Source organism: Python bivittatus, unplaced genomic scaffold (genome assembly GCF_059951505.1).
Source record: "Python bivittatus isolate LINGU-HERP-01145 unplaced genomic scaffold, Pbiv_v1 ctg000070_np1212, whole genome shotgun sequence".
Classification (NCBI taxonomy): domain Eukaryota; kingdom Metazoa; phylum Chordata; class Lepidosauria; order Squamata; family Pythonidae; genus Python; species Python bivittatus.
Window position 1 is genome coordinate 56,341 of NW_028277034.1, and position 13,610 is coordinate 69,950.

At 41.0% G+C, this 13,610-nt stretch overlaps 1 protein-coding gene across 2 annotated transcripts in view; it reads left to right on the plus strand.

Annotated features, from left to right (window-relative positions):
- The window catches only part of WDR1 (WD repeat domain 1), a 38,159-nt gene that overhangs the window by 1,828 nt on the left and 22,721 nt on the right, over window positions 1-13,610 (plus strand). For both annotated transcript variants that reach the window (XM_088130323.1, XM_088130316.1), the window contains exons 3-4: window positions 6,051-6,141; window positions 10,986-11,133. In XM_088130323.1, coding sequence (XP_087986449.1) covers window positions 6,051-6,141; window positions 10,986-11,133 — 239 coding nt within the window. The remainder of the gene's footprint in view (window positions 1-6,050; window positions 6,142-10,985; window positions 11,134-13,610) is intronic.

Genomic DNA, 13,610 nt, shown 5'->3' on the forward strand with positions numbered 1-13,610 from the left:
GGGAGAGGATCAGCCCAGCCAATAAATAAGCGTAACCGTAAGAGACGTCCTTTGTGCCGTCCTGAGCTTAGCGTCAGGATGCTTCACACACAAGGTTCTCCCAGTATGAGAAAAAGAAGAAATAGTTGGTAAATAGAAGAAGGTTGCAGATGATATCATAAAATAGTTTCTGAATAAGGGTCTGGTAAGCATGAGAGTTGGGGATTGGACTGGCTGAAATTACATTTTTAAAAAAAGATTACAGTTCAATTGTCGTATTAACATCCATATACAGATTAGTCATTACACTTTAGCAGAAACTTAAGAGAAGCAGTTTTCTACAAATTTGTTTGCCATGGCAGCTTTCTGTATTATCCCAGTGGAGCCCATCTTCTCTCCTGATTTTAGTATTAATGAATGTGACAAATAAAGTGGAAACCAGAATTGTGCTTCTATTAGAAATGTTCTGAGACCTCTAGGGAACATTCACTGAATTCCTATACTATCACGTCTTGCAATTCGTGGTGGTTTGGACATTTGGGCCATCAGAGGAGGGGGCCAGAATTTGACCATACATGATGGCTACCATCCAAGGCCATTAAAATTATGGATATAATTTTATAAAGCTGTCAGAGATCCGTAGGTAGATGGGCAGCTATATAAATAGTGAATTAACTAAATATTGTGGCAGTCTCCATAATATATGGAAAGTTTTCCTATTAACTTGAGGAAGAGAGTTTGGTGTAGGCCTGTGCAAGGGAAGGATAGCTGGGAATATTCAGCAGCTAAAATGCTCCCTCCCTCTTCAGTTCTGCATGGTGGTTAGGGGATTAGAGGTAGAACCATTCCAGGGGTTGGAGCATTATGGCTTTGCTACAGTGCAAATATACCATGGATTTTTGTACCTTAGTGAAAGAGAGTGCAGTCACATTATTTATTAATTATGTTAAAGCCATCTAAGAAAGAAGGAATACTCAACTTTAACAGCTAGTACTTTCTTCCATGGATATAAATGCCCCCAACTTGACCCCCTCTGGATGTACAGATTACAAGTAGTCCTCAGTTAATGACACCAGTTGGGACTGGAATTGCTGTTACTAAATGACACAGTCATAAAGTGCAGCATCACATGACTGTGCTGCTTAGCAATGGCAATTCCGTTAAGCGAATCACTGCAGGTCGTTAAGCAAGGATGTCACATGGTTGCCCTTTGCAATCTTCTGCTGGCTTCCCCATTGATTTTGCTTGTTGAAAGCCAGCAAAGAAGGTTGCAAATGGTGACTGCAAGACGCTGCAACATCTTAATCACGGTCACAATCATGTGATCGCAGGGATGTTGCAATGGCCAGAACTCCAAGGACCAGTCATAAATGGGGACCTGATTTAAAATGTTAGGCTAAGATTAGTTTGTTAATTTATTGATTAATTACATGCCTTCAAGTCAGTGTCAACGCTTAACGGCCACATACATTTTTTTGAGATGATCTGTCCCCAACCTGGCCCTTCAAATCTTCCAACAGTGTGCCCAATTGCTTCTATAATTGTGCACACTTTGCTACTGGCCATCCTCTTTTTCTTCTTCCTTCCATTTTCCCCAGCATTATGATTTCAACAGCTAGGTCTTTGCATAATGTGTCCAAACTGGAGTCTGGTCATTTGTGCCTTGAAGGAAAACTTTGGATCCTATGATCCATTTGCTTGTTTTCTTGACTATCGATAGTATTTCACTTTTTTCCATCTCCAAAGGTCAAAAGTGTCAATATTCTTTCTATCCTACTTCTTTGTCCAACTTCTAAAGAGTGTCACGGGCAATATCATTGCTTGCATGATTCTGATCTATGTAGGTATAGACACATCACAGTATCTGAAAATCTTTTCTGTTGCCATCATTTTTTTTTTTAATCTGCGCTCAGTTGTTACCGACTCTGCAGTGACTGCTTGGACGAGTCCTTGCAGTTTTCAAGGCAATTGTTTCAGAAATGGTTTGCCAGAGCCTCCTTCCTAGGGCAGAGCCCAGCTGGCAAGCGCAGGAGGCAGGGTTTCCGTTGCTTCGCGCCCTTTTCGGGCATGCACAGTTTTTTCGCGGTTACCGGCAACTGCTCCCGACTCCTTTTTGCAAGGCGCCGCCAGCATTTTTCCTCCCACTGGAGTGAGAGTACCCATTTATCTACTCACGTGAGTTTTCGAACTGTTGGGTTTACAGGAACTGGGGAGGAAACAGGAGCTCACCCTGCTAATGCGAAGGCTGGACTCGAACCGCTGAAGCGTCGACCATTTCTGGCCGGCAACTTTCAGCGTCATTAAGCCGCTGCGCCACCGCGTCCCCGTTGCCATCATTGCTACTCTACAAATGCTAATCCACAGTGAATTTCTTCACTGCTGATTTCTTTACTGTTGATAGTTAATCCTAAAAGTCAGGATTCTTTTTCTGTTGCTTATGTTTCTGTAGATATGCCATTAATTCAGGTAGCCTGAAAATGTGATCTGACCATCATCTAAGTCAAGAGTATTGAGAAATATAATGTGCCTGAAATAATAACACAAAAACAATTCTGATCCTTCATGTCTTTATTGAGAACAACCATAAAAACCTCATAGTGCTAGTGGAAAAAGTATGTGAACCCTTGGGTTGACCTCAAAAAAGCTAATTGGAGTCAGGTGTTAGCATACCTGGAGTCTTGTTAAGAAAATGAGTTTGGAGGTGTGGACTAGAGCTACGTTGACTGATAAAAACCACTCAAACTTTTTGAGTTTGCTTCGCACAAGAAGAATATGTTTATGTGAGTCATGCCTCGCCAAAAAGAGCTTTCAGAGGATCTATGATCAAGAATTGTTGATTTACATAAAGCTGGAAAGGGCTACAAAGTGATTTCAAAGACTTTAGAAATTCACCAGTCTACAGTTAGGCAAACAATCTACAAATGGAGATACTTTGGGACTATGGCTACTCTACCAAGAAGTGGGGGCCCAGTCAAAATGACCCCAAGAGCACAATATAGACTCATCATTGAGGTAAAGAAACAACCCCGAGTGACAGCCAAAGATTTGAAGGCATCATTGGAACTGGATAACATCTGTGTTCATGAGTCTACAATAGGTAAAACATTGAACAAGCAGGGTGTCTATGGCAGGACACCACGAAGGAAGCCGCTGCTTACTACAAGGAACATTGCTGCACGCCTGAAATTTGCGAAAGAGCACATTGAAACTCCACAGCAGTATTGGCAAAATGTTTTGTGGACTGATGAAACAAAGATTGAACTATTTGGAAAGAACATGCAGCACTACATCTGGCATAAAAAGGGCACTGCATATCATCATGAAAACATCATCCCAACCGTAAAGTATGGTGGAGGAAACATCATGATTTGGGGCTGTTTTGCTGCATCAGGGCCTGGCCAGCTTGCAGTCATTGAGGGGAAGATGAATTCCCAAGTGTATCAAAAAATTATTCAGGATAATGTGAGCATGTCTGTACGTCAGCTGAAACTCTGTAGAAGTTGGGTGATGCAACAGGACAATGACCCAAAACACCAGAGCAAGTCCACAACAGAATGGCTTCAGAAAAACAAAATCTGCCTTTTGGAGTGGCCAAGTCAGAGCCCAGACCTCAACCCAATAGAGATGCTATGAAGAGACTTGAAGAGAGCCATACACATGAGATGTCCAAAGAATATGACAGAACTAAAGCAGTTCTACCAGGAAGAATGGGCTAAAATCCCTCCTGAACGATGTGCAGGTCTGATCCACAGCTACAGGAAGCGCCTGGTTGAGGTTATTGCTGCCAAAGCGGGGGGTCAACCAGTTATTGATTCCAAGGGTTCACTTACTTTTTCCACTAGCATTTTGAATGTGGAATGAGTGTGTTCAATAAAGACATGAAGGATCAGAATTGTTTTTGTGTTATTATTTTAGGCACATTATATTTGTCAATACTCTTGACTTAGATGACGGTCAGATCACATTTTATGACAAATTAATGCAGAACACTATGAAATTCCAAAAGATTTACATACTTTTTCTTGCAACTGTATATTTTCTATCCACATGGTTTTCTTGGTAGAAATGCAGGAATGGTTTGCCATGGCCTTCTCCCACTTAGTATGAACTGATGCCTTTGCCACTGTTGCTAAAGTGACCCTCTGTCTCCAGCATCTGCCTATATTGCTGCTGCCCATTATAGGTGCCTGCTGGCTTCAGCTGACCCTCATGGTAACCCCACTGTGATTCTGTACTCTTCTCTGCATTCATCCCTCCAGGAACACCCCACCACCGTAAGAAGGTAGCAGCAGCCTTGCACGTTATTAAATTGTACAGTGTGTAAAGTCAGATAGGTCTGTATATGCTAATACAGTGTACTGGTGGCCTTTTAATTGCATTCTGAAACACAGTGTAATCTGAAAATTTGCTAAAAGCCTAAATTTCAATGAGAAAAAAGTACTTCTATTTTGGTTTTTAATGTTCTATGCAAATAGACAATTTATGCTTAGAAATGGTTTTATTGGAATAGTGGAAATACTTTAAGGCATCACAATTAAGTAGACTACATCTGTTTTATGTTATTTATTTATCTTATTTATTTAATGGATTATAGGGCTGCCAAGTCAAAACAATGTGACTCTGGTTGGTGTACAACAAAAAACAAACAATAATGTGAAATATAAAATGGTGACCAAACTTGATAATTAAATAACCAAAATGGGACTCCATTCAACTGGACCCAAATGCCTGGGGAAACTTTGTTCTGTTACTTAGATCTTAAGGGGGAAAAAACCCTCCAAAGCATTGAAAATTGTTACCAAATGCATTTTAGCATGCTTGAAGGAATGTAAATGTGCTTTTTAAGAAGCTGCCTGAAAAGTATATTACAACTTATAGATTTGTTCTTCCACAAACATTCTTACCTTTAAAATGGAAAATACTCTGCAAAGTAATTTTTAAAAATAGTTTATGGAAACCTCTCTGGAAAAAAACACAACCTTTGCTGCCTGCATTGCACATAGGCATTTGGCTTCTCTCAGCCTAGTTCTCTGGGGTCCATGTTCAGTATTTCCCTGCCTTTCCATGTGAACAGAGTTGTGCATTGGTGCTGCAAATGGCCATGCTAAGATATGTGCACATAAGGCAGTTGACAAGCAGAATGGAGATGTTTGGGCCTCAGCAGACTATCTATCCCAGCTTGTACTTAGTTAGGCAGCATTTAACCATAGTTTGTTTAACCAACAACTGTGGTCTGGTTCAAAATAACATTAAGCTATAATAAGGTGAGTTCCAGTTGCAGGGGTGGGAGCAGTCTCAAGAGTGATCTGTTGGGGACACCAAGCAATTTTGGACCAAGTCCAAAGCAATTTTCTCTTTTTTGGCCCCTTTTCTATCTTCTGGGCATGGGTTGGAGAGGGTTAAAGCGTGGATTGGTCAGGGGGCATTTGTGATGTAGTTAAAGATCACAGCACTGATTTGCTGGACTGGGCTTCAGAAATGTGATTTTGCTTAGCAGGAATCCCCCCCCCCCAATAAATGGATAATTGTTTCCTTGGGATCTGCTTCTGAGATTATTTAGTTATTTGTTCATTCAGTTTCAGAGAGTCAGGGTGGCTTACAAGGATAATAATTCACACAAAAGTAGAGCCATTTCCCCACCCCCCTCCCACATAAGTCCTTAAACTCCCACATATCCCTCAAAAAACGTTATCCAATCAAAAAGTAAAAAAAATATCTTGGCCACTTTGCAGAAAGCAAGTAGGAAGGTAGGAGCCTAGCGCTCCTCGGGGGCAAGTTATTTTCTAGGATGGGGCTGCCCCTGAGAAAGCCAGCCACTTGCCCCACCCCCTTCACCTCCCTGGGGCAGGAACCTTATGCTCCCCCCCCCCCCCGCCCAGGATGCCCTCCCCAGACAGGCGTCATCTAGTTAGCCAAGACTAACTGAAGCTACCAGGAGCCAGAAATTGACGTTATCCCATAGTGGCAAACAATCTTTCATCAGACCAGCTGGCAAAAAAAGATAACTGACAGTGGATGGGAAAATTCCCTTCTTTGAAAAGTTACATTTTGAAATTCAATTTCTCTTACAGAACCCAGCAATTGCTGATATCTATACTGAACATGCCCATCAAGTTGTGGTGGCTAAGTATGCTCCCAGCGGCTTCTACATTGCATCTGGAGGTACAGTGTAATAGCAATATGCAGATCTTCATAATCCTACGCAGGGTCATGCTCACTTATGCCCACCAAGAAGTATGTTTCTCTGCTTCCTTATGGTTTTCTATCACCTTCAGCGTTGTACACTTGCTTGTTATTGACACAATATTGTATCCTTGGGCTAAGAGACTGCAGGGTGAATCTCTTGAATGATTCTTGCATTGGATCTTAGATGGGCCTGTACTCTAAGCTGCATCTTTATTTTATTTATTTATTTATATTTCAAATTTGGTCATCGCCCATCTCACCAGGAGGTGACTCTGAGCGGTTTACGATAAAAACAACAAATATTAATTAAAATACAGTAAAAATACAATAAAAAACCAAATGCATACATAAATAATATCTTCTAAGGCGCTGCTGGTAGAAAAGGTATGAACATACAGGAACATCTTCAAGGTGCTAGCAACCCCTTTTCTCACCCCATGCAAGTTGATCTTAACTGCTTTCCAGAAGGCCAAGAGAGTAGGGGCCTGCCTCACCTCTGGAGGAAGGGTATTCCATAGGGCAGGGGCCATGGCAGAGAAAGCTCTCCTTTTGTGCCCCACCAGTCGGTATTCTTTTGTCAACGGGGTCCTCAGCATACCCTCTCTGCTTGACTGGGTGGGATGGGTTGATATAATGGGGGTGAGATGGTCCCTTAGGTAACCCGGTCCCATGCCATGTAGGGTTTTAAAGGTGATAACCAACACCTTGAATTGGACCTGGAAGCAAACTGGCACCCCATGTAGCTCCCGCAGCAAAGGTGTAACATGTGCCATCTTTGGGGCACCCAAAATTGCTCACGTGGCTGCATTTTGAACCAGCTGTAGCTTCCTGATACTCTTCAAGGGTAGCCCCATGTAGAGTGCATTGCAATATACAATGGCTAGGGAATTTTCCCTTCCACTCCCTTCCTCTCTGTGTGCTATCGGCTAATCTTGGAGAGGAGATGGAGAAGAATTTATGTACAGTGGTGGTTAAAAGTTTGTGAACCCTTTTGAATTTTCAGTATTTCTGCCCCCCGGGCATCAATAACTGCAACTAAACATTTCCAATAATAGTTGATCAGTCCCGCACATTGGCTGGGAGGAATTTTAGCCCATTCCTCCTTAAAGAACAGCTTCAACTCAGGAATATTGGTGGGCTTCCTCACAAGAACTGCCCACTTCAGGTCCTTCCACAACCTTTCTATAGGATTACGGTCAGGATTTTGACTCGGCCATTGCAAAACATTAACTTTAACATTAAGGGGGATGCAGTGGCATAGGGGCTTAATGATGCTGGAGTTTGCTGGCCAGAAATGGTCAGCACTCCAGCAGTTCCAGCCCAGTTCCGCATGATGGGGTGAGCTCCTGTCACTCGTTCCTAGCTCCTGCCCACCTAGCAGTTTGAAAGCATACCATCTGCGAGCAGATAAATGGTACTCCCATTTCGGTGGGAGGAAATACCGGCGGCGCTTTGTGCAGGGAAGCTGGAACCGGTGCTGGATCTGATCGGCAGAAAAATGCCAGATGCTGGACACGACTGACGCAATGGGTAGAAAAAGATCATTGATGGAAGAAAGCCCAGATGAGCTGACTCCCTTGCAACCACTGCTGGCCACAATAGAGTTGGATTGTAATTGTGATTGTAACTGTAATTGTTAGATGCTGTACTATGTGGCCACCCAGAGACCCTCATTAGGGGAGATGGGTGGAGATAAATCCAATATAATAATAATAACAACAACTTCTGCTTTCATCATTCTTTGGTCCTACAACTTGCATGTTTTAGGTTGTTGTCTTGCTGCATGACCCACTTTCTTTTGAGCTTCAGTTCACGGACAGAATTCGGAATTCATAGTTCCATCAATGATGGCAAGCCATCTGGGTCCAGAGGCAGCAGAGCACGCCCAAACCATGGTACTGCCACTACCATGTTTCACAGATGGGACAAGGTTCTTATGCTGGAATGCAATGTTTGTCTTTGGCCACACATAAAGCCAAAAAGTTCTGTTTTGGTCTCAACCGTCCACAGAACATTTTTCCAATAGCCTTCTGGCTTATCCATGTTGGTCTTTGGCAAACTATAGATGGGCAGCAGTGTTCTTTTTGGAGAGTAGTGGCTTTCACCTTCCAACCCTGCCATGCACACCATTGCTGTGTAGTGTTCTCCTGATGGTGGTCTCATGAACATTGACATTCACCAATGCAAGAGAGGTCTTTAGTTCCTTAAGATATTATCCTGGGGTTCTTGGAGTCTCCCGGAGTATTACACACCTTGCTCTTGGCATGATTGTTGTTGGTTGACCACTCCTGTGGAGGGTAACAATGGTGTTGAATTACCTCTATTTGTACATGATCTGCCTAACAGTGGACTGGTGGAGCCCAATCTCTTTGGAAATAGTTTTCCAGCCTGGTGAACATCAACAACAGTTTTTTGGAGGTCCTCAGAAATCTCCTTTGTTCAAGCCATGACACGCTTCCACATATGTGTGTTGTGAAGATCAGACTTTGATAGTAAATACCGAGAATTCTGTTCTTTAAATAAGGCAGGACCTCCCATACTCACAATCCCATTGATTGACTCTAATTTTCCCTTCTGGTGAACTGAACATCCTAGAGTTTCACATACTTTTGCCACACACAAATATGTAGCTTTGGATCATTTTCCTCAATAAGTACAACCTGTTTGTTCATTTGTAGAATTGGGTTCTCTTTTAGGACTTGTGTGGAGAACATATTCACATTTTAGGTCATATTTATGCAGAAATATTGAAAATTCAAAAGGATTCACAGACTTTTAAGCACCACTGTACTTGCAGATGCTATTGTGATACATAATGGCTTTCTACTTGTTTCCAAAGTGTACCTGCGGTATTTTTAGCCCCAGAATGAAGTTGCTTTGTAAAAGCTCTAGTGATTTTCTGTCTTTTGCCATAAAAAAAATAAGTAAAACCTGGCATCTTTCTTATTGCCTATTTATTAAGCCAGCAGTGCAGTCTTATTTATGCTGCCTTAGTAATGCCTATGATGTCTGATATAACCACAGTTTTGCACATTTTGCATTAAAAATGAATTTGGTGAGCTTTATAAATTATGTAAATTAAGCAGATGTTCAAGCCTTGCTTTCTGGAGTTAGAAATGTTGTTCATTCTCTCTGGTTTGTTACTGAATGTGAATTGCTTTATGCTTTTTTTTGTAGGAAACAATATACAAATATTTTAATTTCATCCATGAAGTAAATGCTTAAATAGGAATTTATCCATCTAAGCCCTAAAAATAAAAGCACATGAACAAATATGATTATTCTCAGTGAGGTGCTTTCTTGATTCAGCCCAGACAAGTGGGGAGAATGTAAATGATACTGTTGTTGAGGGAGTGATTGCCTCTTTGTAGATTTTAAAATGTTGCCTGCACAGTGAAGTGGATAAAAGAGGTTAGTCTCACAAACAACCTGCAGCCTCCTTTGAGGAGCACAAATTATGTAAATCAGGCAATGCAGGGAAAAGATGAAAGAGTACAGCATAATATGCTGCTCTCTTGAAATTTTTGTGAGATGGGCAGCTATATAAATATGATTGATAAATAAATTGAGTGAGTGAGTATAGGTCTTCAGAAAATTAAGTGGATTTTATTTACCTAACATCTATATGAAGTCACAGGTCATCTAGCAGGATAGGGCTAGTGCATCTATCCTCACGTTCCTTGATCTCTCAGCGGCTTTCAACACTGTTGATTGGTCTCCTCCTGGACTGGTTGCAAGGTTTGGAGTGGTTCTCTTCCTTTCTTTGTGGCTGGTTTCAATTGGTGTTAACAGTGGGGAAGAGATCGAGTCCATGGCCTTCACCTGTAGGGTGCTACAGGACTCGATGCTCTCATTCCTTTTGTTTAACATCTGCATGAAACTGCAGAGTGAGGTCATCTATCGGCCTGGGGTCAGTTATCTTCAGTATGCTGATTATACCCAGTTGTACAACATGGTCCTGGGCTGATCAGGTGATGCTGTCGAGGTCCTGTCCCAGTGTCTGCAGGGTACACAGGCCTGAATGGAAGGACAGATTCAGGCTCAATCCTGACAAGACTGAGTGACTGTAGCTCTTTGGCCCCTTCTGGATCCAAGGGTGTTTGTAGTTGTTATCTTTGCCTTGTTTATATCTTGTGTGAATATTGCAATGCATTCTGTGTGGTCTTGGCCTTCAAAAAGTGTTCAGAACTTGCCCTTCCTTGGTGCAACACCGGTAATCAGTGCAAGGTATGAGCCTATCACGACTGTACTAAAAGATCTGGGCTAACTGTCAGTTGCTCTCCAGGGACAAGACAAGGTGCTAATTTTTAATGTTAGTTAATTGATATAAATTTAACATTTATTTAAGATATGAAAGATATTTAAAGCTTGAAACTACTTAGGTCCTTACTTTTTGAGGGACCCCACCTCCTGTTAAGAATTGGCCTAGCTGTTTAGAATCCAGAAGCAGAAGAGAGATTTCTCCTGCAGTTGTTATGTGCATTCTGGCAGCTTGGATTTGATTCCCACTTGCCATATATGTCTTCAGAAGAAGAGCATCTCTTTGGCGAGGCTTTTAATGGACAGTGGTTTTAGTATTCATGATTTCATGATTTTATTTATTTTCCATAGACAGTATGTGTTGTAAAGCCATCTTGAATCCTCTTTTTGAACAGAAAGACTTCACAGAAACCAAGTAAATGCAGAAATAATACATTTGTTTCAATAGCAGTCATATGAGTACTTTAGAGCTGGTATATCTGAAATTTTGAAAGTTATGTTCTGATAGTTATGCATTCTCTTAATCTTGCTTAACAAATGATTTTTCTGGGCTTTGACAGATATCTCAGGAAAGCTTAGAATTTGGGACACCACACAGAAGGAACATCTATTGAAGTATGAATATCAGCCATTTGCAGGAAAGATAAAAGACATTGCATGGACTGAGGATAGCAAGAGACTTGCTGTTGTTGGAGAAGGAAGGGAAAAGTGAGTAAGCCAAGTTTGACCCAGTCCCTTATATTGTTTATTCTTAGCTCTTTCCTTGGGTTTTAAATTTCCAGATTCACAGCTGAAACCTACTCATTTAACAGGTGAATTTTTCTTGAGAATGTATCCCCTTGGTCTCCATAAGCAAACCACCCCCTTTTTAATGGCAATAATGCAGTGAGATGGGCGGTGACAAATTTGAAATATAAATAAAATAATTGCAAGGGTTTGCATAAACAGTGGTTGGTGCAAGAATTCTAGTTTTTATTTTTAAGTTTCCACATCACAAGCTGAAGCTGAGTTTAAAGAATTCTACTAGTTGAGGTGGGGGAAATTGAAGAAATCTCCATGTTTAACAGAGTTTTGTGGGCAATACATATCTATTCCTTTGTTGTTGTACAGTTGTACGTTTATTTTACAAAAAGAAAGTCAAAATGAAGAAGCCATGTGTGAAAAACTAAGTATACCCTTACTGCTTCCAAAGGTATGAAGAGGCTAAGTAGCAGCCAGGTGCTGCTAATCAAATGCCCTTGATCAACTGATCATCACCAAGTGTGACTACCTCTATAAAAGCCAAAGTTTTAGGAGTTTGCTGGTCTCAAGCATTGAGGTATGTGTTAACACAGTGCCAAAAAGTAAAGACATCAGCAGTGATCTTAGAGAAGCAATGGTTGCTGCCCATCAATCTGGGAAGGGTTATAAGGCCATTTCCAAACAATTGAAAGTCCATCATTCTACAGTGAGGAAGGTTATTCACAAGTGGAAAACATTCAAGACAGTTGTCAATCTTCCCAGGACTGGATGTCCCAGCAAATTCACCCCAAGGTCAGACCGTGCAACGCTCAGAGAAATTGCAAAAAATCCAAGAGTAGCATCTCAGACTCTACAGGCCTCAGTTAGCATGTGAAATGTTAAAGTTCATAACAGTACAATTAGAAAAAGACTGAACAGGTATGGTTTGTTTGGAAGGGTTGCCAGGAGAAAGCCTCTTCTCTCTAAGAAGAACTTGGTAGCACGGCTTAGGTTTGCAGAGTTGCTTCTGAACAAATCACAAGACTTCTGGAACACTATCCTTTGGACAGAGGAGACCAAAGTGGAGATGTTTGGCCATAATGCACAGTGCCACGTTTGGCAAAAACCAAACACAGCATATCAGCACAAACATCTCATACCAACTGTCAAGCACAGTGGTGGAGGGGTGATGATTTGGGCTTGTTTTGCAGCCACAGGACCTGGGCACCTTGCAGTCATTGAGTCGACGGTGAACTCCTCTGTATACCAAAGTATTCTAGAGTCAAATTTGAGGCCATCTGTCCGACAGCTAAAGCTTGGCCGACATTGGGTCATGCAACAGGACAATGATCCCAAGCACACCAGGAAATCTACAACAGAATGGCTGAAAAAGAAAAGAATCAAGGTGTTGCAATGGCCCAGTCAAAGTCTAGACCTCAACCCGACTGAAATGTTGTGGCAGGACCTCAAGAGAGCTGTGGATAAACAAATGGCCACAAACCTTAATGAACTGAAGCAATGTTGTAAAGAAGAGTGGGCCAAAATTCCTCCACAGCGATGTGAGAGACTGATAAAAGTCATACAGAAAACAATTACTTCAAGTTATTGCTGTTAAAGGTGGTTCTACAAGCTATTGAATCATAAGGTGCACTTAGTTTTTTACACATGGCTTCTCCATTTCGGCTCTCTTTTTGTAAAATAAATGATGACATGGTGTAATATGTCATGTGTTGTTGTTCATCTGAGGTTGAATTTACCTATTTCTGAGAACTGCTAAGGACCAGATGATTTTTATTATGTCCTGATACGTAAAACCATAGAACTCAAAGAGGGTGTACTTTCTTTTTCACATGACTGTATGTACATTTATCTCTTCACTGTAACTCAGCATGAACCATTCTTTATGTTATTATGATTATAAAGCTCTTACATGTCAAAAGGTGGAGAAAATCTAGGAAAAAAAAGCTGACTGCAGTTTTGCCATAGTGAGGTTTTGATGCCTTTATGTCCAGAAATATTGGCACTGTATTTTCTGTCTGTATGTCTTTTGTGACTTTGAATGCTGTCAACATTTTTTTCCTTATATGGAGCCTCAGACTATAAAATATTATGTGTATTTTCCTTTCCAGCTTCCTTACATAAGTACACTTCTGTAAATCTCTTCAGGAGTTAAGTACTCATAAATAAAGCAATCATTTAAGATGCTACTATGTCAATAAGAAACTCATGTCTTGCTTTGCTGATATTGATTATGCAAACAAGATCTATTTAAACCATATTATTTGCCTATAACTAAAAATTTTTGCACACTAATTTTTGTGTGTGTCTTGAAGTGAGAGAATTAATCATATTCTTTAAAAGTTGTTGCAGAAAGTTAATTGGTATTGCAGCTTGGTTTTTGTTCACCTTCGAGAGCCATTTTATTTTATTTTTAAATTGCACATGATAAAAATAATAAGCGGGAA